This window comes from Oncorhynchus mykiss, chromosome 27 (assembly GCF_057628025.1).
Source record: "Oncorhynchus mykiss isolate SJ-2025 chromosome 27, ASM5762802v1, whole genome shotgun sequence".
NCBI classification, from domain to species: domain Eukaryota; kingdom Metazoa; phylum Chordata; class Actinopteri; order Salmoniformes; family Salmonidae; genus Oncorhynchus; species Oncorhynchus mykiss.
The window spans coordinates 7,354,968-7,380,021 of record NC_143048.1 but is presented as its reverse complement, the minus strand read 5'-3'; the positions used below and the strand labels follow the sequence as shown (position 1 = coordinate 7,380,021).

Below are 25,054 nucleotides of genomic sequence, written 5' to 3'. Positions count from 1 at the left end.
TCGGTTGATATATTATCGAATATATATTTTAAAAACTACCTGAGGAATGATTATAAAAAACGTTTGACATGTTTCTGTGGACATTATGAAGACTATTTGGAATTTCCGTCTGCGTTGTCGTGACCACTCTTTCCTGTGGATTTCTGAACATAATGCGACAAACAAACGTCGGTATTTTGGGTATAAAAATAATCTTTATGGAACAAAAGGAACATTTGTTGTGTAACTGGGAGTCTTGTGAGTGCAAACATCCGAAGATCATCAAAGGTAAACGGTTAATTTGATTGCTTTTCTGATTTTCATGACCAAGCTTCCTGATGCTAAGTGTACATAATGCTATGCTAGGCTATCGATAAACTTACACAAACGCTTGGATTGCTTTCGCTGTAAAGCATAATTTCAAAATCTGAGATGACCGGTGGATTAACAAAAGGCTAGCTGTGTTTTGCAATATTGCACTTGTGATTTCATGAATATGAATATTTTTTAGTAATATTATTTGACTGTTGCGCTATGCTATTCAGCGGTTGCTGACAAATTATCCAGCGACAGGGATGGGTAACGTCAAGAAGTTAATGACCAAAGGCTTGTTATTCTGTGTGTTATTATGTTATAATTAAGTCTATGATGTATTATTATTTTTAGTTTTTTGACCTTTTATTTAACTAGGTAAGTCAGTTAAGAACAAATTCTTATTTTCAATGACGGCCTAGGAACAGTGGGTTAACTGCCTGTTCAGGGGCAGAAGACAGATTTGTACCTTGTCAGCTCGGGGGTTTGAACTTGCAACCTTCTGGTTACTAGTCCTATAAATACTATAACTACAACCTAAAACCTCTTACCCTGGAATATTGAAGTCTCATGTTAAAAGGAACCACCAACTTTCATATGTTCTCATGTTCTGAGCAAGGAACTCAAACGTTAGCTTTCTTATAAAAAAGAAAGCTAACTTTTACTTCCCCAACACTTTGTTTTTGCATTATTTAAACCAAATTGAACATGTTTCATTATTTATTTGAGGCTAAAAATGATTTTTATTGATGCATTATATTAAGTTAAAATAAGTGTTCATTCGGTATTGTTGTAATTGTCATTAATACAAAAAAAATAAAAAATCTGCCGATTTAATTGGGATCGGCTTTAAAAAAAAAAATCATAATCGGTCAACCTCTAATTGAAATACACATCCACTGGGTGTTGTAGAGACTAGCCTCGATAATATTGAAGGGGATTTTTTAATCTGAACAAATTGATAGATGAAACTATTCCCTGCATAGTGTCACCCTGCAGTGAAATTGTACAAGGAGTCCTAGCCTCTTTTGTCCTGGAGCACTTCCCCAGTCCTGGCTGGGGATTGGATGTTGCATAATTTCCTCCAGATTCCTGAACTTCCCATCATGACTCTTAGCAGCTTTGCTTCCTCTCCTCCCTCCTTATTCCCCCTCCCTTTCCCTCTCTCATCCTTCCCCTTTCCCTCTCTCGTCCATCCTTTCTCCTTCTCTCGGGCATTCGTGGGAAAACCATGTGCTGACCCCTTACATCAGTGGTTCGTTCCCAACCTTTTTTGTTTACTGTACCACCAACTGAGTTTAGCTCTGCCCGGAGTACCCCTGACGTACACCCTCAAGTGCATTAACATTTTTACTAGTAAGCCTACGGTCTCATTAGTCTTCTCAACTACCCCTGTGGTTAGGCCAAGTACCCCCAGGAATCCCCTGGTTGGGAACCAGTGCCTTACATTATGCTAGAAGCTTGTGGGCTATTGTTGGTTCTTCCATTGACGTATCATACAAATGAGATTAGTTGATAATAGTAAATATTCTGATTCTGTTAGCTACACTGTGTTTTGTTATAAGTGAAAGCAATTTTCCCCTGAAGAAAATAATAAATTGAATGCTGGATCTCATGTCAAAACAAAGAAGGCCCACTTGGAAATTGGCACCAGTAATGAACTGACCCTTGAAGTCTGATTATCCTCTTTAGTGACGTTAGGCTATGTGATGTGCCTCTGGACCAGAGTTGGACCTGACAGGCCTAAACACTTTGTTGTTGAGCCTGGGCCAACGCTTTTACTTGGCTGCAGTTTGTAGTGTGTTTTTTGTACTGTCTGTCCTGCTCTGCCCCTGCAGCTTGAGGTCATGACATGAACCCTGCCCTTTTAACTGTGTATGTCTGAACTTCAGTCATGGATATTGGGACTGTAGCCAGTGTGCTCAGAGGCCACCATTTTGACCAGCGTGTTTACACGGGGTAGCTGCTCTCCTCCACTTATGAAAACAACGTACCTCTAGGTAGAGGTCGACCGATTAATCGGAATGGCCGATTTAATTAGGGCCGATTTCAAGTTTTCACAACAATCGGAAATCGGTATTTTTGGACACACGATTTGGCCCCCCAAAAATTACACCTTTATTTAACTAGGCAAGTCCGTTAAGAACACATTCTTATTTTCAATGATGTCCTAGGAACGGTGGGTTAACTGCCTTGTTCAGGGGCAGAATGACAGATTTTTACCTTGTCAGCTCTGGGATTCAATCTTGCAACTCTACAGTTAACTAGTCCAACGCTCTAACCACCTGCCTCTCATTGCACTCCACGAGGAGCCTGCCTGCCTGTTAAGCGAATGCAGTAAGAAGCCAAGGTAAGTTGCTAGCTAGCATTAAACTTATCTTATAAAAACAATCGATCAATCATAATCACTAGTTAACTACACATGGTATTACTAGTTTATCTAGCGTGTCCTGCGTTGCATATAATTTATTATATATGCAACGTAGGGGATGATTTAACAAAAGCGCATTTGTGAAAAAAGCACAATCGTTGCACGACTGTACCTAACCATAAACACCAATGCCTTTCCTAAAATCAATACACAGAAGTATATATTTTTAAACCTGCATATTTAGCTAAAAGAAATCCGGGTTAGCAGGCAATATTAACCAGGTGAAATTGTGTCACTTCTCTTGCGTTCATTGCACACAGAGTCAGGGTATATGCAACCGTTTGGGCCGCCTGGCTCATTGTGAACTAATTTGCCAGAATTTTACGTAATTATGACATAACATTGAAGGTTGTGCAATGTAACAGGAATATTTAGACTTAGGGTTGCCACCCGTTAGATAAAATACCGAACGGTTCCGTAGTTCACTGAAATAATAAACATTGTGTTTTCGAAATGATAGTTTCCGGATTTGACCATATTAATGACCAAAGGATCGTACTTCTGTGTGTTATTATGTTATAATTAAGTCTATGATTTGATAGAGCAGTCTGACTGAGCGGTGGTGGGCAGCAGCAGGCTCGTAAGCATTCATTCAAACAGCACTTTCGTGCGTTTTGCCAGCAGCTCTTCCCTGTGCTTCAAGCATTGCACTGTTTATAACTTCAAGCCTATCAACTCCCGATATTAGGCTGGTGTAACAGATGTGAAATGGCTAGCTAGTTAGCGGGGTGCGCTCTAATAGCGTTTCAATTGGTGACGTCACTCGATCTGAGACTTGGAGTAGTTGTTCGATGCTTCGAGGGTGGCTTTTGTGGAGCGATGGGTAATGATGCTTCGAGCGTGGCTGTTGTTGTGTTCCTGGTAAATAAATAAAAAAATCGGCAGATTAATAAATTAATCGGCATCGGCTTTTTTGGTCCTCCAATAATCGGTATCGCTGTTGAAAAATCATAATCGGTCAACCTCTACCTCTAGGAGTTTACAGTGTTTAAGCTGACAACCATGTTATTGTCCCAAAAACTGTATTCTTCAGCCACCTCCATTCAGCCACCTCCATTATTTTTACCTATTACATTGGTTGTAGTTGCTGAGGAGGACTAGCTTCCCACCTAAAACACTTATCACCCTTCTTATCTGTTTTAAACGGTGCTGGCCGGCGCTCGTCACAAAATGCCTGCTCACTTATAAATAGACAAGGTCCTGTGGCGAGCCAGTTCAGTTGTACTGTTTTAAGCCCATGATATCACAATCCCTCTGTGCCTGACAATGCCTCAGCTACAGCGTTGAGGCTCTTTGGCATCACAATTACCGTGAAGCCGTCTTTTAAATTGAAATGTCGCTTGTTGTCACCACAATTAATAACAGATCAACAAGTCACTAAGATGGAAGAAAAGGTTTCTCTTGCCTCCTCAGGAGGAGATGGCTCTTTATGACCTGTTATAATGACACATGTTAATTCACTTATAACGGATGTTATGAACTTTAAATTGATGTCAAATGCAACAGTTTGCCTGCGTCTGAAGGTGAAATCGCCCCATATGGGCACTTTCTCACTCAGGCAGTGAGAAAAACAGAAGTTTGTCCATTTCCCTAACATTAGTCTCTCCGTTAAGTGCCCTCTGTTAATTATTGACCAGCAGGCTAGCTCTGAATTAGCACGGAATCGTTTCATAATCACATTCCATGGAGCACTTGATTCCCTGCTATTGCTAGATTCACATCGCTACCAAATCCAGGACTGCTGACTTCTCAGGCCCCCCTCCAACTTTCTCCCTCCTGAGGCGTCATTGTGGTTGTGTTGGTTTCTTCTAGACAGCCTGGCCTGGACATTCTGTTCTTGTTTCTCACAGTCATGTGTCCCTGAGTGAGTGAGTGGGGCCAGACGTGGTCCAGGGGGAAAAGCAGCACTCAGAGATGGTCAGTCAGCTGCTGGCCTTGGATCAGCCCAAGCATGTCAGCCCAGGTGTGTGGGTGGGGGGGGGGGGGGGGGGGGTGTTAGAAGCTAATCTTCCTTATTGTTAAGATTGGATTAAAATAACCTAAACAAAATTATGTGTGTGTTGGGTGGGTTCCTACCCCGTATACCGGGGTATTTGGAAATAGCCACAATGTTTTTTTCAATACACGCGATACCGTTAGCTATTTAATCAATTTTTATATTTGTTGCTTCTTTTTAAGTAAATACCTTCAGTTTACTTGTGCAATACGATGAAGCAGATTGTGTTCATTTCACCTGTCACATTATTTTACGTTATGAAGCTTACCGTATTTTGTAAATAGCACAATGGGATAAAGTGGGAGCATGTGAGTCCAGCTGTTTATTGAAGGGTTGCGTTTTATATTGATTCAATTGAGTGATCAGGGACATGCAACTATAGTTTTCCTTCACAGAAAATGCATTATCGTAACACATTCGCCAGAAAATAGCTTCGTTTTCATCAGATGACAGCAGAAGTGCAATGAGTTTACAATGGAAAAACAAATATATTTTCCGCAGACCACGCGTAACCACGCCAGCCCAGGACTTCCACATCCGGCTTCTTCACTTGCAGCATTTTCTGAGACCAGCCACCCAGACAGCTGATGAAACTGTGGGTTTGCACAACCAAATAATTTTTGCAGAAACAGTCTCTGGAAAGCTCATCTGTGTGCTCGTCACCCTCACCAGGGTCTTGACCTGACTGCCGTTCGGTGTCGTAACCGCCTTCAGTGGGCAAAAGCTCACCTTTTGTGAGCCACGGGCGAACGGTTTGTTGTGAGCAGACTGCCCCATAGTGGCGGTGGGGTTACTGTATAGGCAGTCATAAGCTATGGCCAACGGTAATTTGAATGCACGGAGATACCATGACGAGATCCTAAGGCCCATTGTCGTGCCACCATCACCTCATGTTTCAGCATAATAATGCACGGCCCCATGTCGCAAGGACCTGTACACAATTCCTGGAAGCTGAAAATGTCCCAATTCTTCCATGGCCTGCATACTCACCAGATGTCACCCGTTGAGCATGTTTGGGATGCTCTGGATCGACGCGTATGACACTGTGTTTCAGTTCCCGCCGCCATCCAGCAACTTTGCACAGCTGTTGAAGAGGAGTGGGACAATATTCCACAGGCCACAATCAACAGCCTGATCAACTCTATGGGAAGGAGATGTGTCTCGCTGCATGAGGCAAATGGGGGTCACACCAGATACTAACTGGTTTTCTTGTCCACTCCCTTACCTTTAAGGTATCTGTGAACAGATGCATATCTGTATTCCCAGTCATGTGAAATCCACAGGGACATAGTGCATAATTAATTTATTTAAATTGACAGATTTCTTTATATGAACTGTAACTCAATAAAATCTTAGAAATTGTTGCCTGTTGCAGCATTTATATTTTTGTTCAGTGTACAGTTCCTATTGTTTGCCTTAAAGTTAATATTGCATTTTACTGGAGAAATGTATGCTGGCTACACCAAGAAAAGTAGCTACACCGTCAGCTGTCTGCTGATGGAATGCCGTTAGTGAATTCTCATCCGAATGGAGAGGTGCAACTGAAGCACAGAGTTTGTCTGATGTCTAGCAGAAATGACAATAAGAAGCATTTTAGATCTGCATAAGATATTTCTTGTGAGTTTTGTCTTTAAAAATAATAATAATAATTTTGCTGCGTGAAAAAAAAACTGCAGAATTCCGCATTAACATGACCCCTAAAGTTAACTTGATAGTTTTATAAGTAAGTGGCAGAATTTAATAAGGTGACGGGGCATCATTGTGCTATCTTTTCTGCAGTGTTTGAGAAGGCAATTCCCTTTTGCATGAGTTATTTGTATCTTGATTTCCTCTGTTCTCAGCCCGTCTGCTCCTCCCCCATCGTCTTCGAGCAGAGCAGACGGGCCCTTTGCCCAATCGACTCCAGACTCCACACAATCACAGCGTGTACACATGCTGCTCCAGAGCCAGTTCCTCCGTCATAAAGCATGAGTCAAAACTTTGCACGTTCACATTCACTTCTAAATGTCCTAACTCACCAAAAATGACATTCGGTAGCTCCTGCGTTTGGAAAGTATTCAGCCCCCTTTTCCACATTTTGTTACGTTACAGCCTTATTTTTTAAACAGATTTTAAAATAAAAAATCCTCATCAATCTACTCGCAGTACCCCATAATGACAGGTTTTTAGACATTTTTGCAAATTTATAAAATTGAAATACCTTATCTAAATAAGTATTCAGACCCTTTGCTATGAGACTTGAAATTAAGCTCAGGTGCATCTGGTTTCCATTGATCTTCCTTGATGTTTCTACAACTTGATTGGAGTCCATCTGTGGTAAATTCAATTGATTGGACATGATTTGTAAAGGCGCACACCTGCCTATATAAGGTCCCACAGTTGACGGTGCATGTCAGAGCAAAAACCAAGCCGTAAGGTCGAAGGAATTGTCCGTTGAGCTCCGAGACAGGATTGTGTTGAGGAACTGATCTCGGGAAGGGTACCAAAAAATGTCTGCAGCATTGAATGTCTACCTAGAGCTGGCCGCCCGGCCAAACTGAGCAATTGGGGGAGAAAGGCTTTGGTCTGGGAGATGACCAAGAATCTGATGGTTACTCTGAAAGAGTTCCAGAGTTCCTCTGTGGAGATGGGAGAACCTTCCAGAAGGTCTGAGGAAAACCTGGCACCATCCCTACGGTGAAGCATGGTGGTGGCAGCATCATGCTGTGGGGATGTTTTTCAGTGGCAGGGACTGGGTGACTAGTCAGGATTGAGGGAAAGATGAACGGAGCAAAGTACAGAGAGATCCTTGATGAGAACCTGCTCAGGACCTCAGACTGGGGAGGAGATTCACCTTCCAACAGGACAACCACCCTAAGCACACAGCCAAGACAACGCAGTAGTGGCTTCGGGACAAGTCTCTTAATGTCCTTGAGTGGCCCAGCCAGAGCCCGGACTTGAACCCAATCGAACATCTCTGGAGAGACCTGAAAATAGCTATGCAGCGACGCTCCCCATCCAACCTGACAGAGCTTGAGAGGATCTGCATAGAAGAATGGGAGAATACAGGTGTGCCAAGCTTGTAGCATCATACCCAAGAAGACTCGAGGCTGTAATTGCTGCCAAAGGTGCTTCAACAAAGTACTGAGTAAAGAGTCTGAATACTTATGTAAATGTGATATTTCTGTTTTTTTTTATACATTTGCAAACAATTCAAAATGTCATTATTTGGTATTGTGTGTAGGTTGAGGGGGGAAAAACAATACATTTTCGAATAAGGCTGTAATGTACATTTTTGGGGGATAAGGTCAAGGGGTCTGAATGCTTTCTGAATGCACTGTATGTATAACTTCATGAGTTTGATTACCTGTCTTTGTAGTTAGTTTTTAGTTTTCACCCGTTAGCATATTTCACTAGCAGCCTCATGGATTTTCGCTCTTACTTGCGTTCATTTTGTTAGCATTCTTGTAGTAGACGTCTAATGGGCTTTTTCCCTGTTTTTATGGCGCCCCCTTCTGTACTAAACGCCCCCGCTAATATCATAAACCCTACAATGAGAGGACAATATGAAAATCTGGATAAACCCAACCCTAGTTTCTATTATGTAAAATTTACTTAACTACCTCAACAGGTGTTTCAGATGGATTCAGGTATCCATCCACCTATTTTTCCTCCTATGTGGAGCTGTAGGGGGCTCCCTGCTTTGTGAGATGTTTTTTGTCCACCCTGACCCTCCCCCAGCTGTAGGGCTGACCCCATTTAGTCGGTTGTTTGGCTGTTGGGCGACGAAGATTTTATTTTAGACGAGCAGTTGCAACTATATATATTTTGTAATGCACACGAGACCTCTCTTTCATTCCTGTCTGGACTAATCCATTGCGATGACACACCACTATCACCAGTAGTACATTTACCGTTAATTCCTATAATTTCTAATCTACAGTGTTTGTTTGATTACAGTCATTTCTGTTAATGCATTCAATATTATTATTAGTCTTTTATTGTTCTCATTGTTTGAGGACCGCACAACGTAAATTGACGAGTTGTCAATTTATTTGTTGTCTTTTGTTTGTAGCCTCCTGTCAATCTTGAGTAAGGACGACAACTGATTATGCATAGAAGTAAGCCTAGGCTACCTGGCCTGCGCGCAAATCTAGGCCAATAAATGTGCCCATTTGGGGATCTTGATAGTATTTCTGATTGAGAAGCTCGGTTAGGCTATCTTTATCTCTTGCTCACTCTTGTGTCTTTAAAAAATACATTTAAAAAATACATGTTTAAAAAATTTTAAACAATAGATTGGTCGAAAAAACGGACGACTCTAGGTCGAACAAGATTTTGTTTAGTCGGGAACAGGCCTATCCAGCAGGCATCCATCCAGGCCACTGTCAGTAGAGCTCTGCCCCGTAGCATAGGCCTTTCTCTCTTTCATGGACCATGCGTTCCTTGCCCCCTGTGACCAGTCAGCTGTCATGTGTGAATGACGCTGCTGCCACCCTGTGCAGCATGGTGGTGTGAAATGGCAGGGATGGGGACGGGGGAGCAGGGCGCTATTTAAGACTCTCAACACTCAGTTGTTAAGTAGGCTGTCAGGTCCAGTCCCAGCTCCGCTCGTCCAGAGGGCTCCCCTCATTCCACACAGTCAATGGCCTGTGACTGCTGACTGATTGCTTCACCAGGCCCAGTCCTCCTGTCGCTTCCCTCTGAACCCTACGCCCAGTCCTGGGGACCTCTCAACCCTTCAAAATGGCTGCTTTGCCATTTCTACTCCTCCTTGTCCCCTCAATGCGGGAGCCGATCGATACAGGTCACAGAATGAAATGGAGTGTCTATTGAAGAACCTGTGATGTTGCATGCCGCAGTGTTGCATGGATTTTCTATGAGTGACAAGTGCAGTTCCTCATCAGGTGTGCATGGCTCTACACTTCCTCTCCTAGTCTCCTTTTCGTCTTTTGTCAACCTTGATCATTAAAGACCACCATGCCGGTTGGCATGGCGTAGCATGTCTGTGTCACCATGTCATCAACACCCTGAGTCACAGTCAGTGACCCTTCAGCCACAAATGATTAGCTCAGCTGACTTTCACTTTCCATCGTGCACTGACTATCAGTCATTCCATGATTTGTCTACCACGCTAATTTATGTCGGTCATTGCAGAACGGTAATATTAATTGACATCCGAGATCAAAGTTATTTTTCAGAAGAGATGATTTACCACAGAACATCAAAAGTAATATGCTGTTATCGTCAAAGCAGCATTCAGTTGTTCCCCCTCGCTTTCTTTCCTCCTCCTCCCTCCCATTTGATTGAAAACAACGCTATCCTCTGAAGTCTCAGTCCTACATGCGGTCCGCAGATGACTCGGATGCTCTTGCTAGTGCAGACTGTGTTCATCTGTGGTAGCTTGGCTGAGTCAGGGACACCTGGACCCAGTCCTAGTCCCTTCACAGACACCGTGCCCAGCATAGAATGAGTAGAAGGGACATGGCTCTAAAAATCTACAGGGGATTTCACTGTCTGCTCAATAGAAAAGCATTGCTCCACGTGTAGAACTCTGAGAATCAGCCCAATTCTTACAGGTGTTTGATCAACTAACATTCAAACATTGACACGGCCGGTCCACCTACCACAGAACATTGCTTTGAATCTACCAAATTTAATTCTATGGCACCCAGAGACTGTCCCTCTCAGCACTGATAAGTGTCTCCACACTCCCCTCTACGCTCCTCCCAGCCGCTGTGGTGAAAGGGGGAAAACGCAGAGGAGGAAGGAAGGGAAGGGGTGATTGACACACAGGGAGAAATTTTGGTCAGACTGCACTTGGATTCATTTAGGATGCAGCTAGCTTGCGCAGTAAACCCTTCTGAATGAGTAGTCACGTAGACGTACTCCAGAAATGCCATTTTCCCCCCTGTAAAAATATTCAGTGGGGAGCTTTAGGCTGTATCTAGAGGTAAAAGGAGGCATTACTGTCAGCTTAAAGGTCAAATTTGTTTACAGCCTGATTTAGATGACCGCTACAGTGCCATCTGAAAGCATTCACACCCTTGATTTTTTTTAAAAGCCGGAATTAAAATAGATTTAAATTGAGGTTTTGTGTCAGTGGTCTACTCACACTACCCCCATAATTTCAAAGTGGAAATATTTTTTTAATGAAATGTTTACAAATTAATTAAAAATGAAAAGTTGAAATGTCTTGAGTCAAAGTATTCAGCCCTTTGTTATGGCAAGCCTAAATATGTTCAGGAGTCAAAATTAGCTTATGTCACATAAGTTGCATGGATTGTTGAATAACTACCTCATCACTGTACCCCACACATACAATTATCTGTAAGGTCCCTCAGTCGAGCAGTGAATTTCAAACACCGGTTCAACCACAATACAAAGTGTTGTGTTTGGGGAAAATCCAACACATCACTGAGTGCCACTCTTCATATTGTCAAGCATAGTGGTGGCTGCGTCATAATATGGGTATGCCCAGAATATGGGATTACCCAGAAACACTCACAGCTGTAATCCCTGCAAAAGGTGATTCTAACGTGTTGACTAGGGTGTATTTCATGTTCAGTAAATTTGCCAAAAATAAATGAAAACATGTTTACACTTTGTATTTGTGCAGTATTGTGTGTAGATGGGTGAGAAATAATTTTGTATTTCTTTATTTTGAATTCCGGCTGTAACACAATGTGGAATAAGTCAAGGGATATGAATACTTTCCGAAGGAACTAGTTTTACTGCAGAATATAAAATGACCACATAGACTCTAATTGTTTGTCCTCTTCATATGTCAAGGATTATCCCTAGCTAAGGTGTGTGCGCGTCAGTGGATTGGCCTACTCATAAGGTAGCCCTTACAGGGCCTCCCGGGTGGCGCAGTGGTTAAGGGCGCTGTACTGCAGCGCCAGCTCTGCCCCTGGGTTCGCGCCCAGGCTCTGTCGTAACCCATCGCGCCCAGGCTCTGACGCACAATTGGCCTAGCGTCGTCCGGGTTAGGGAGGGCTTGGTCGGTAGGGATGTCCTTGTCTCATCGCGCACCAGCGACTCCTGTGGCGGGCCGGGCGCAGTGCGCGCTAGCCAAGGTTGCCAGGTGCACGGTGTAGCCTCCGACACATTGGTGCGGCTGGCTTCCGGGTTGGATGCGTGCTGTGTTAATTAAGAAGCAGTGCGGCTGGTTCAACCTTCGTCTCTCCCGAGCCCGTACGGGAGTTGTAGCGATGAGACAAGATAGTAGTAGTAGTAGTAGTAGTAGTAGTAGTAGTAGTACTACAACAATTGGATACCATGAAATTGGGGAGAAAAAAGGGGTAGCCCTTACAATATGATCGGATGGTTATGATTTGATTAGGATCCCCAGTAGCCAACGCCAATGGCGACGGCTTGTCTTACTGGCAAATAAACAGACAAAAATTATTTTCATCCATTTCAAACATGAACAGACATTTAAATATAACATTTAATTTAAAGACAAATGTTGTGGGAAAGGTTGGTTTGACCACTTGGGGTTTTACGTCAGTACAACATGACAAGCTATGTCCCATATTCGACACAGTATATTTGACTTTCAGCTTGACTCTTTGCTGTGTGCTTAATGTCTTCTCTTCAGTTGTGTTCAGAGGCACGTTTTCAAAGCCACGTTTTCCTGTGCTTGTTGAGGCCTAATCGTAAAGTAAAAGAAGAATGTTATGAGACTACTCTCCCTTTTGGCCTGTGCTTTCGTTCTAGTTCTCCCAACCTGGCTAGTTAGTGCAAAGGCAGTGGTGGAAAAAGTACCCAATTTTGTCATACTTGAGTAAAAGCTTAAGATACCTTTTTAATAGATACGGACTTAAGTGAAAGTAACCCAGTAAACTACTACTTGAGTAAAAGACTAAAAGTATTTGGTTTTAAATGTAAGTATCAAAAGTAAATATTATTGCTAAAATATACTTAAGTGTAAATAATTTAATTGTCCTTATATTCAGCATCATTTTCTTGTTTCAAAAAAGTATTTATGGATAGCCAGGGGCCCGCTCCAACATGGACATTGTTTACATCGTTTTTATTTACAAATGAAATGTGTTTAGGGAGTTTACCAGATCAGAGGCTATAGGGATGACCAGGGATGTTCTTTTGATAATTGTATAAATTAGACCATGTTATTGTCCTGCTAAGCATTTCAAAATGTAGTGAGCACTTTTGTGTGTCAGGGAAAATGTATGGTGTAAACAGTACATACTTTTCTTTAGGAATGTAGTAAAGTCAAAGTCAAAGATATAAATAGTAAATTACAGATACCTCCAAAAACTACTTAAGTAGTACTTTCAAGTATTTTTACTGAATTGCTTTCCACCACGGTGCGACGGGATCAGGGCCAAGTGTCGAACGCTTTCTAGGCTAATTCTATGCCGCACCCTCGGTAGAAATGCCGCCTTCTACCCTCTTTCTCAGTGCCCTGCCTGTATTCCCTCCATTCTTCACCCCTGCCTCACTTCCACATCTGCTTACCCTCTGTTTTCCTCCTTCCCCCTGTTTTTCTCCCCCTGAATTCTGTGTATTGACTCGGGGTTGAAGACTTAACTAATCAAGATACTTTTGTGTGTATATATAGTGTATGTGGACACCCCTTCAAATGAGTGGATTCTGCTATTTCAGCCACGCCCGTTGCTGACCGGTGTATAAAATCGAGCACACAGCCATGCTATCTCCAGAGACGAGCATTGGCAGTAGAATGGCCTTACTGAAGAGCTCAGGGACTTTCAACGTGGCACAGTCATAGGATGCCACCTTTTCACCAAGTCCGTTTGTCAAATTTCTGTCCTGCTACAGCTGCCCAGTGTAAGTGCTGTTATTGTGAAGTGGAAACATGTAGGAGAAACAACAGCTCAGATGCGAAGTGGTAGGCCACACAAGCTCACAGAACGGGACCACTGAAGCGCATAGCGTGCTTAAAACGTCTGTCCTCGGTTGCAACACTCACTACTGAGTTGTAGTGATTGCCTCTGGGAGCAACGTCAGCCCAATAACTGTCTGTCAGGAGCTTCATGAAATGCGTTTCCATGGCCAAACAGCCTAAAATCATAATGCGCAATTCCAAATGTCTGATAGAGGGGTGTAAAGCTCGCCGCCATTGGACTCTGAATCTGGGTTTGGCGGATTCCAGGATAACGCTACCTGCCCGAATGCATAGTGCCAACTGTAAAGTTTGGTGTAGGAGGAATAATGGTCGGGGGCTGTTTTTAATGCTTGAGGCTATAGGCCCCTTATTTCCAGTGAAGGGAAATCTTAACGCTACAGCATACAATGACATTCTAAATGATTCTGTGCTTCCAACTTTGTGGCAACAGTTTTGGGAATGACTTTTTCCTGTTTCAGCATGACAATGCCCCCATGCACAAAGCGAGGTCCATACAGAAATGGTTTGTTGAGATCGGTGTGGAAGAACTGACGTCAACCCCATTTGAACGCCTTTGGGATGAATTGGAACGCCGACTGCGAGCCAAACCTAATCGCCCAACATCAGTGTCCTACCTCACTAATGCTCTTGTGGCTGAATGGAAGCAAGTCCCTGCAGCAATGTTCCAACATCTAGTGGAAAGCCTTCCCAGAAGAGTAGAGGCTCTTATAGCGGGGGGGGGGGCTCCTTGTTAATACCCATGATGTTGGAATGAGATGTTCGACGAGCAGATGTCCACTTACTTTTGGTCATGTAGTGTGTTAGTGTTTTTTTTGTTTTTTTCAAGATTATTCTTCCATTTTGAGTTTTTTTCGTGTAGATAAAAAATACATCTGTTTTAATCCAAATTCGTAACACGAGCTTCATAAACACAACCAAATTATTATTTTTGCCATAGCATATATGAAATTATTTAGACTGTTTTGAATGTTGACGTCCAAAATATGTCAATGGCTTGAAGGGGTCCCTCAAGGCCTTTCTCGTGTTAATTTACGTGTTGTAGGCCTATTGATTAGAATCAGCAAGCTAAGCTCACGAGCTGGGAGAGGAGGTTTGGCAGCAAAACTTGACGGTTTTATGAAGGCTGGCCAATACCTACAGTAGTGTTGTAATCGCATAGCAGCCCCAGAGACTGACTGTACAGGTTCTCTCATATCTTTTGTTCACGCCTCGCCTGGCCACCTCACCACCGAGGTGAATTCTGTCATTTTTTAAAAACATGTATCCCAATCAGGGGCCGTCTGTTGATGAACAACGTTAGCTTGAGCTCATAAAATATGGTTCAATGGCTGAAATACCTGCATTTGTGGTGAGCATTATGGGCTACATTATTCCTGATGGCATACATTTAAATAGGCCTAACTGCGTAACAAAGAAGAATAATGAATAAGAATGCAAATAATTTATCTTTCACAACAGCGCCAACAAATCCCACAGGTATTTTCTTTTATGGCCTTTGTGCAAACAGGTTATTAATGCCGGCTATAGGTAATCCTGTTTGGGTTGTGCCTGCTGCCTGCACATTTTTTTTGTCTTTAAGGAGGGGTAAAATGGTGTATTTGGCACAGTTTGGCTTGTCCTCAGAGCTCAGACAGACAGCATCTCCCTTTTCAAGCTGTATGTTGGTTTTTGAAGTCTTGTTTAGCTCCAGGAATTGTGCAATACAGCTCACCCCCACCTTCTCCATACAGTCGGGTTAGTGCTGTAGGATTGGAGGATAGTACCATCCTAATTGGAAATCAACTGTGTTTGACAGACATCGTTGACTGCAATGAATGGAAGCAAGTCCCCGCAGCAATGTTCCAACATCATCTAGTGGTGATGTTAGAACATATCATTTTTTAAATGTTTTTTTTTTTAACACATGATCGTTTAACCTATTTAAACTAGACTGGAACTGCCAGAGTTGGGTAGCAGGCAGCATTTGGCGACATGCCAAATGGCCTACCTATTTATTTTTCTATAAATATGTAGGTAGACTTAGTCTACTATTTAATGAAATAAGTAGGCCTACAATATAGATTGTAGACAGCGGAGAGTGCCAAAAGATGCATTTTCCCTTCTTGTCGCCATTTTATTTGATTGTTGACTTGTTGGTCGAAGCATATCTTTCATGATCAACATTCAAATGAATTTGGACGACCGTAACAGAGTTTTATATCTCAGAAAGTTGTGTTTGTGAATAGGCCAAATAAAAACATGATATGGTAATAATGAGAGAGAACCAACAAAAGTTTAAACAAACGTGACAAGTTTCTGGCCTCCGCCTGACCAATGTTTTAGGAAAATCCTTGCAAACCAAACAGCCAGAATTATAAGACTAGACTACTGTCAATAAAATGTGCAGTTAACGTTACTTGTACAAGTTAAACAGATGTGGATTTATTGTGGAAGTGTTTTATTCATATCCTTCAATTATGCAACCGGCATTACATAAGCTCTCACAGCAGCGCTTATGGGAACAAAAAATAAATGTTGCCTATTAAAAATACAAAATAAAACATTTTAAGCTACAAAATAAATAAAGTTAACAAAATATGTATGACAAACTTATTTTCACTGTAATTTATTTGGTTAAGACACAACAGAATATTCTAGCCTGGCTACATTTATTTTGAATAAGACGCATCTGTGAATAGAGGCTTTGAAAATGAAACCGAAAGTGCAATAAAGAACCATTTGGACTGTTTTTCTTGTCATTTTATATTAACCTACCTAAAGGTTTCTGGCAAGGAACACAAGAATGTTCACCTTTTTCTGTCTTTAATAGACTGCGGAGTGGGGTAACAATATTACCTGCTGTGAGGTCTACTGAAAACAAGTTCAGACGGAACGCTTTTCCCACAGATGTAGATGGTATTTGAGGGCGACGCTGGCCAAGAGCGGAGAGCGACCCTCATTCCCTCACTACCCTGCCAGTGGGTCATCATCTCCTACGATTCCATTTCAGTGTAACTTTGCTTAGCTCTCCCAAGAGACTGCCCAGTTACGTCTTCTATGGTCGACATGCGCGCTCGATCTCAGTTGAAATTGTTCTTAATCACCACTGAAAGGGACTCGTATCACACTGTCGGCTTACAACGTTTGGTACCAAATCATCGTTCAAATTTATCGTTACCACATATCACCATATGATTGGTTTATTTATCTATTTGCCCACAAGAAAATACAATATTGGATAGACGATTTCCACATTGTAGTCTAATTATTTAGATTTTAATCGGTGGTTTGAGTGACAGGCTGCATTACAGATTGTTTACTGCGTTGCTAGGCAAGGACGATCAACCCCCCCCCCCCCCCCCCCCCATCAACGATGTTTGGACAGGTAGATGGGGTGACGTGTCATTCCAGGCATCAACCAACCCTATTGTGCTGCTTAAAGGTGAATTAGTGCTCCATGCTGTTTGCAGTAAAACTCTCAGATTACTGGGGGATGGGAGCAGCCCAGACTTTATGACCCTGTAGCTTTTATAGCACATCTTTACCTGCTGCTATTTACCTTGAGCAGTTTCCGGCCAGGGAAGCTGTGTGGTACACAGTGTGGCCCTGGCTCCTGGACAGAACACACTCTCCCACTCCTACTCCAGTGCCTTACTTGCTGAGAACTAGTTTTCTAGAGGACTGAGAATAGGTAACGAAGTGATTGTGTGTGAGGCGTGCACTGAGAACCAGGGGAGTTTCTCCACCTCTGGGCTGTTGGAATGTGCTACCTTCCTGCGACTCACGTCTCTTTCCCCCCTCTGGAAAGAGTGTACACTCACTCCTGCTCGACGACAACCCTGCAAGCTAGGCCTAATGCTTTCCCAAGGACACGTTGTACACCTAAGCATGCACGCACACACACACACAGAGCGTTGACAGGAGCTGACATGAGCCTCAGGGCTGTTGCAACAGGAGCCACAGGTAGAGCTGAACTGAAAGGGTTTGTGTGCAGGGTGTAATTGGGGTTAACAATTGAACATTAAAAAAAGCAGGTAGCAGTATTAAGTGTACATGAAAATGTTCACTGTCCTGACCATTTGGAGGATGTGTGATATGTCTTTGAATCTGCTGTAACAATGTTGGACACACACACGAGGAGGCTACACTTTGTAGAAGGAAAGCAAGCGACATGTTCTATGGTGAAGTTGAGTGTTTTGGGTGTGTTCTGTTTAAGTAATGGTCTTAATGTGAGGGAGAGGGATGGTGAAGGTGATTTCACAATCAGCTTCTGGATATTTGTTTTTGAAGGGAGATGCTCGATCTCCGTCAGTTTGAGGAGATCTCATAAGAGACACTGTATTGTGTTTTGGAGACGGGCGACTATTGAGCCAGGTGATTCTAATACAATACAGCCCCTCCTGGATCAACAGGTGTGTACACACACAGAGGTGGACAAGGCAAGCACACACGCGTAGCCTACACTCTTTCTTTCTCACTCTGTCACACACACAACGCACACACACTCAATCACCCTCTTTTCAGACGCATTTTGTTTTGACTGCTTTTTAAAGCCTTATCCCTCTGTCGTCTGCTCCGCCGTATCCAGATCAGTCCTGATATAGCACAGCCTGGGCCTAACAGTTGATGCCCTGAGCCTTTTTCTCAGTGTGTGAGTGAGTGGTAGGTGTGTTGCATAAGCAGCGCAGCTGTGGCTCTGTCTGTGTGCTTTCCCGGGCCCTTTTAGAGCAGCCTGCCAGGCTGTTGTTCATTCAGTCTGCGTCTGATGGCAGGCAGGGCAGAGCCTCATGATGCTGATCACTGGTTGGGCCTGTCTGGCCTGCAGGAGAGCTTTAGTTCTGCTTCTATCTGAAATGGACTATCTATTTTGAATGAATGCGTTCGAGGGAAAGCTTAACAACTGCACTACTAGGTGTCGAGAAACGTGCACACACACATAGTTGAAGTCGGACGTTTACTTACACTTAAGTTGGGGTCATTAACTCGTTTTTCAACCACTCCACAAATTTCTTGTTAACAAACTGTAGTTTTGGCAAGTCGTTTAGGATATCTACTTTGCATGACACAAGTCATTTTTCCAACAATTGTTTACAGATTATTTAACTTATAATTCACTGTATCACATTTCCAGTGTGTCAGAAGTTTACATACACTAAGTTGACTGTGCCTTTAAACAGCTTGGAAAATTCCAGAAAATTGTCATGGCTTTATAAGCTTTTGATAGGCTAATTGACATAATTTGAGTCAATTGGAGGTGTACCTGTGGATATATTTCAAGGCCTACCTTCAAACTCAGTGCCTCTTTGCTTAACATAATGAGAAAATCAAAAGAAATCAGCCAAGACCTCAGAAAAAAATATTGTAGACCTCCAGAAGTCTGGTTCATCCTTGGGAGCAATTTCCAAATGCCGGAAGGTACCATGTTCATCTGTACAAACAATAGTAATCAAGTATAAACACCATGGCACCATGCAGCCGTCATATCGTTCAGATGTGTTCTGTCTGCTAGAGATGAATGTACTTTGGTGCGAAAAGTGCAAATCAATCCCAGAACAACAGCAAGGAGGCCTACAAACCTGACTCAGTTACACCAGCTCTGTCAGGAGGAATGGGCCAAAATTCACCCAACTTATTGTGGGAAGCTTGTGGAAGGCTACCTGAAATGTTTGACCCAAATGAAACAATTTAAAGGCAATGCTACCAAATACTAATTGAGTGTATGTAAACTTCTGACCCAGTGGGAATGTGATGAAATAAATAAAAGTTTAAATAAATAATTCTCTCTACTATTATTCTGACATTTCACATTCTTAAAATATAGTGGTGATCCTAACTGACCTAAGACAGGACATTTTTACAAGGATTAAATGTCAGGAATTGTGAAACTGAGTTTAAATGTATTTGGCTAAAGTGTATGTGAACTTCCGACTTCATCTGTGTGTGTGCGTATATATATATATATATATATATATATATATATATATATATATATCTACACACACACACACACATGCACACTTACCCCAGTGCCTGTGTTTCTATCTCTGTAACACACAGCGTTGATGTCTGATGGTGCTCCCTGGTCATGAGTTATTTGGGCTGTGATTTTGAGAATATGGAGACATGCCGAATAACATGTTTGCACACATCCGTGCTCTCTAAGCCTAACTGTGGGATGTCCCCTGGAGACTCAATGCTGTTGTTCGAGTGTCACTTGACCATGGAGGGGTTAGAATGACTGATAAAATCCTCAGGTTTCTTCAAAGCCACTAAGGACAAAGAGTTATCTGTGTGATGTGGATGCGTTTCAGAGGGCTTTGATGGGTGAAGATCCCAAGCTACAAAAATACCACGGCACCGCCCTGAATGTCTATGGTTGAACCATACTGTATGGAGTCGAACCGCACGGAGTCTCTGTGTATTGAATTTCTTTCTTCAACGTTCACCGTCTTCAACAATCCTTAGCCTGGTCCCAGATCTGTTTGTGCTTTTGCGTGATCCATTGTCATTGGCAAGCTGAACATGACAATTCCATTAGGAGTTGGCAGGAGAGCAGAAACAAACTGGCACCTAGGCTAAGAGGATGACCGTCCTGCCACTCGGGAGCGGGACTAGAATGACAATGCAGGATTCAGATGAAGGGTGGGGAAGGAGAGCGGGAGGAAGGCAAGAGAGGGAGGAAGGCAAGAGAGGGGACATTTTGTCTCACCTTAGCGTAAGTAGCCAAACTGCTGATGGCAGGACAAAATATCAGACCTTTATGTCTTGTGTGCGCACACAGACTCGCAGCATATGCATATTCTTGAGACACACACACACCTGTCTCTTTGTCTGCACATCTCTCATTAGTCTATCTGAGCTGAAACAACGGGGCTGAATCTGCACCTCAGTCGTCTGAGCAGTTAGCCCTGAGAGCGAGGGTCTAGGGTGGCAGTGGGTCTCTCACACACACATACGTGTGCGCGCTGGACTCTGTAGAAAGCTGCAGTACAGAGGCACCTCGGAGGGTCTCCACGGTGTGCCCCTCTCTCCACTGATGAGCCAGATGCAGTCTGACTACTCACCAGCCATTTATAGCGAGGGGATCCGGTTGGCTTCGTTTCCTGTCCATTAGCTAAGCAGATTGCAAATCCCATATACTTACTGTGTCTCAAAATACCACATGCTCTCCTTGTGTATGACTCACTCAGCCACCAAGGGAGATGTTTGTTTTTTTATGTGTGATATCGCTGAACGTTTTTTACAGATTTTCACTCGCCAGTTGCATGTGTTTTTTAAAATAAAAAAAAATTATATAGAGGTGAGAAGGTAGCCAGGTAAATGTGAAAATGTTATGTCACCATGTTGTCAATCGTGCTGTGCTATAATGTCTGTGACGCAAACTGATGTCGTCAACAGGCCACCTTCTGAGTATCGACGTGTGTGTGTGTAATCATGTTGTCACCTTGTTGGTCTAACTCTCTCTTGTTTTTCAGCCCAGAATGTGACGGTGGATGAGATTCTCTCTGCCTACAGACAGGCCTGCGTGAAACTCAACTGTAAACCCATCCCCAAAGTGCTTAAACAGATGCAGGTAAACTTGAATGAAATACACTTACACACACACACACACACACATACACACACACACACACACACACACAGATATAGAGCTCATATCCAAAGAAGAAACCCACTCAGGTTAGCCCGAACAAAATGTAGGCTTTTAATAGTTTGTGGATCCACAGTAACACACACACACATTCTCCATGCCACTATTTCAGTAGCCTAATAACAGCACTGAAACACTAGACTTAATTCAGGCTTTCTTAGCTTTTAGTCTTGTCGTGGAGCTGGATTAAGCCTGTATCTGGACTTTTAAATCCCCAACACCATCACCACCTCATCAAAATCTGGTACCAGTGGAACCCTCTCTCACCCTGGCACCCAATCAAACACCACCTGACCTCAAACCACCCTGCTGGGGCAGCTCACTCACACCCACCGTGGGGATTGTCATGGAGCTAGCTGGGCTTTGCTGACAGCAGCAGGGGGATTTATGTGCTGTGTCTGTCTGGTTTGTTGATGTTTGTTGTTTTCCGTTTGGTCGGTCTTGTGCTCTAATCCCTAATAAAAAGTAGCTCCTGGGGTCTGATAGGGAATGCCTCGACTCCGTTTTCTTTTTTTAAATACCGGTGCCGTGTGTGTGTGTGTGTCCACACATTAACGTGTTAATGCAAGAGTGGGCATTGTTTGTTTTTCTTTCAGTTGAAAGCCTGTTATGTAGACACTTTGTCTTGGCAACAGGTATGAATGGAGAAAGGCCCTTTTCACCTCAAGTGTCTGGGCAGAACAAGGGGAGGGCTCATGGCTGTTTGTACTGGGCTTATCGCTGTCGTTCTACGGTCCAGTAGTCTTCCTTTCCGTTCGCGTGAGAGGTCGACCAATGCCGCATTGATACCATGATGTTTGCTTGTGAAGAACGAGAGAGACAATGGACAAAAATGCAATCACAGATGGAATGGAAGGGCAGATGGAAATGAAGAGCCAGACCGAGGCACAGCCATAAGTAGCATAAGAGCGGGGGTGTGTGTGTGTGTGTCTCCTACTGTAAGTTGCCGCGGTTTCCTGTCCAGCAACCACACACTCCAGCATGTCTCTGTCTGCTGTGCCATGTCATTGGAAAGTTTGAGTGTTTGCGGAAGTGCTTGGTTAAATAAAGGTTCAATTTATTTATATATTTTTAAAAATATATATTTACTCTTCAAGACCCACCCCAGAACTCTTTCCGCCCATCCACCTTCCCTTAACACACTCGCGCATACACTCACACATGCACACAGACATTCTCAAACACACACCTTTGCACAGTACACACACACACACACACACACACACACACACACACACATGCATAAGCTAAAGCAGCCTACTGTTAACATTCTATCTGGTCAATAGCCTTCTGTTGGTGGTCAATACACACCCTGTTGCTTGCGTACAGAAGTATGGGCGTGTTTTTTTTTTTTTTTTTAAATACCCACTGTAGCTTCCTGAAGTCTCCTGAGCAGGTTTGTCTTTCTCTGTTGTGTGTCTCGTCTTAGGAAGACAATGGGCGTCAGGGTGTGTGCATGTGGGATGGCGGTTTAAATCTGCAGTTGTGTGAGGATGAGCTCATAGGGAAGAGTCAGAGGGTGAGTGACAGAAGGGGCCGGCAGCGGGATGGCGAGTGCAGCTACACGTGATCAAGTGTTGTCGTATTTGTCACATGCGCCGAATACAGCAGGTGTAGACCTTACCGTGAAATGCTTACTGACAAGCCCTTATCACTGTTGAATGTTTGTGGTTCGCAAACACACACACACGTACTGTGCAAACACACATGTTCTCGTGGAAGAATTGCCTCCCTTTCCTTCTCTCTCAACCCCTTGTACTGTCTGTCGCCTGTCTACCCCTCCTGCACCTCTCTACCTCGCGCATTCCTCGCAAGAAAAACCTTTCTCAATCCGCCTCCTCTCTCTCGTGTGTGTGTGTGTGACGGAGGCTCAGGGAATCTCCCGTCACCCCACTCAGGCGGTGTTTAGTCATTGGTGAGAGAGAGGGTGACATCGCGCACACTTGTGGAAAGACTCATCACTGTGCTAAGCTGGCCTTCTGCTCGTGCCTTAAATAAAGCCCGGGTAACTTTCCACTGTGGGGTTAGCAGCCAGTGAATACAGCGTCGTCAGTGTGTTGGCTGCTGGTCTGCTCTGATCCACGGCCCGGTTTTTCTGCTTAGTCATCCTTGAAAGAAACGGCTGTATAAACATACCCGCCCCCACAAAAAATGGCTGCCAAGAAAGATGTGTTTTGTTTTTTTCCCCCCCTTTTTAAATACACTTTTTATTTAGTGTGTACTGTGCACGTGGTGTCCGGCCAGGGGCCTACAGGTTACCTACATTAAGTGTGTGTGTGTGTGTGTGTTTAAGGGGCTCTAGCCTATTTCAGCGTATGTGTGTGGAATACCTGAGCCTCAGTAGCCCCAACCAGAGCCCCTGGGCTTAGACGCTTGGCAGCACTGTGTCACATTTCTGTCTCCGCTGCTCCCCGTCGGCACGAGGACATTCAATCTCCCCCTCTGTCACACACGCACAACTATAGATGTGTACGCCCATGTGCACACACGCACAACTATAGATGTGTACGCACATGTGCACACACGCACAACTATAGATGTGTACGCACATGTGCACACACGCTCAAGAATACGCACACTCATAAGGCCACAGATGTTCACTTTGGCGTGCTCGTGACTCATTCAGGTGTATAGGACTACTCATTATTCAGGGACAGACATACCTGCGGCCACACAGTCCTATTGTATCCTATTGTGGAGGCCTGTGCAGTGCCGTATCGTGTTCCCTTTCCGTAGTTTCTCGCTCGCCCCTCTCAGAGACACACGCGCACACACACAATCACCCCACAATCACCCCAGGTAGAAGAGTGGAGGACCTGCCAATCCCAGAACGCCATGGAGGGTCACACACCATCAGCCCCAGAAAGTCGCTCACTCAGATGAATGTATCTGTACCTGAATGGGTGACACACACACACACACACACTATGCAGTACCTCAGTGGGTCTTACACGCACTCTCACATACCTGAATAGGTCTGTCTTTCCTCTCACACTGTCACATTCACATCCATCTGCTGTAGGCTTCTGGCAACATGGTATATTGTGCTAATGGCTGTGTATTCTTCATGGCAAGTGACTAAACCAGCTGTAGTTTAAAGTACAATGACTTTTTAATTTTCTCCAGAAGGGTGTGTTTGTCTGGGCTGAAGTGTCTGTCAGTATCGCCTGCAGACAGTCAAAACCACCTGAAGGCTATAGGGCCAGGGGACTATTTACTTTGGTCTGTTTTTCTGCTGTCTGTAGTTTCTCACACTCTGTCTGGCTGGCTGGGCTGTATTCAGGTCCTAGCAGAGCTTCAGAGCCTTGATCCATTCTTAGCTATCTATCGCTGCTGATCTTGGACAGACTTAGCTGTATTTCTCATCTGCAATTTTTAAGTATTGACCGTAACCTGGCCCTAATGTTGCTCTTGGTTGTGTAGATCACATACCCTGAAAATACACTTCGGTGTACTTTGCTTTTGATATGAGGAATTAGGTCTGTTTAGCTACTGTTATCAGCGGTGACTATCTGACAAGCAGCCCCCCCCCCCCCCCCCTTTGAATGCAGCGGCGTTATGACACTAACTGTGAATAGAATAGAATTGGTTGCTGTGGAGTGAGGACACTTGCGTCACGTAAACAGACTTGTGGGTCGTATAGAGATGTGATTGAGGGCAATACCCGCCACGGGCCTCTCTAACACACTGTAATCACAATGTGTCCAGCTCAGGTTTCATGGACCTGCTACATTTTAGATGGCACTATTTCCCTTTGATTTCGTGCATCTTATTGGCACAAAATGGTTGCCGTGCGTCAGCCAGGTGTGTGTGTGTGTGTGTGTGTGTGTGTGT

General features: G+C 43.6%; 1 protein-coding gene across 3 annotated transcripts in view; it reads left to right on the top strand.

The window, feature by feature from the left end:
- The window catches only part of LOC110507413 (protein phosphatase 1 regulatory subunit 37), a 53,574-nt gene that overhangs the window by 10,963 nt on the left and 17,557 nt on the right, over window positions 1–25,054 (top strand). For all 3 annotated transcript variants that reach the window (XM_036965562.2, XM_090224305.1, XM_036965561.2), the window contains one exon: window positions 21,045–21,142. In XM_036965562.2, coding sequence (XP_036821457.2) covers window positions 21,045–21,142 — 98 coding nt within the window. The remainder of the gene's footprint in view (window positions 1–21,044; window positions 21,143–25,054) is intronic.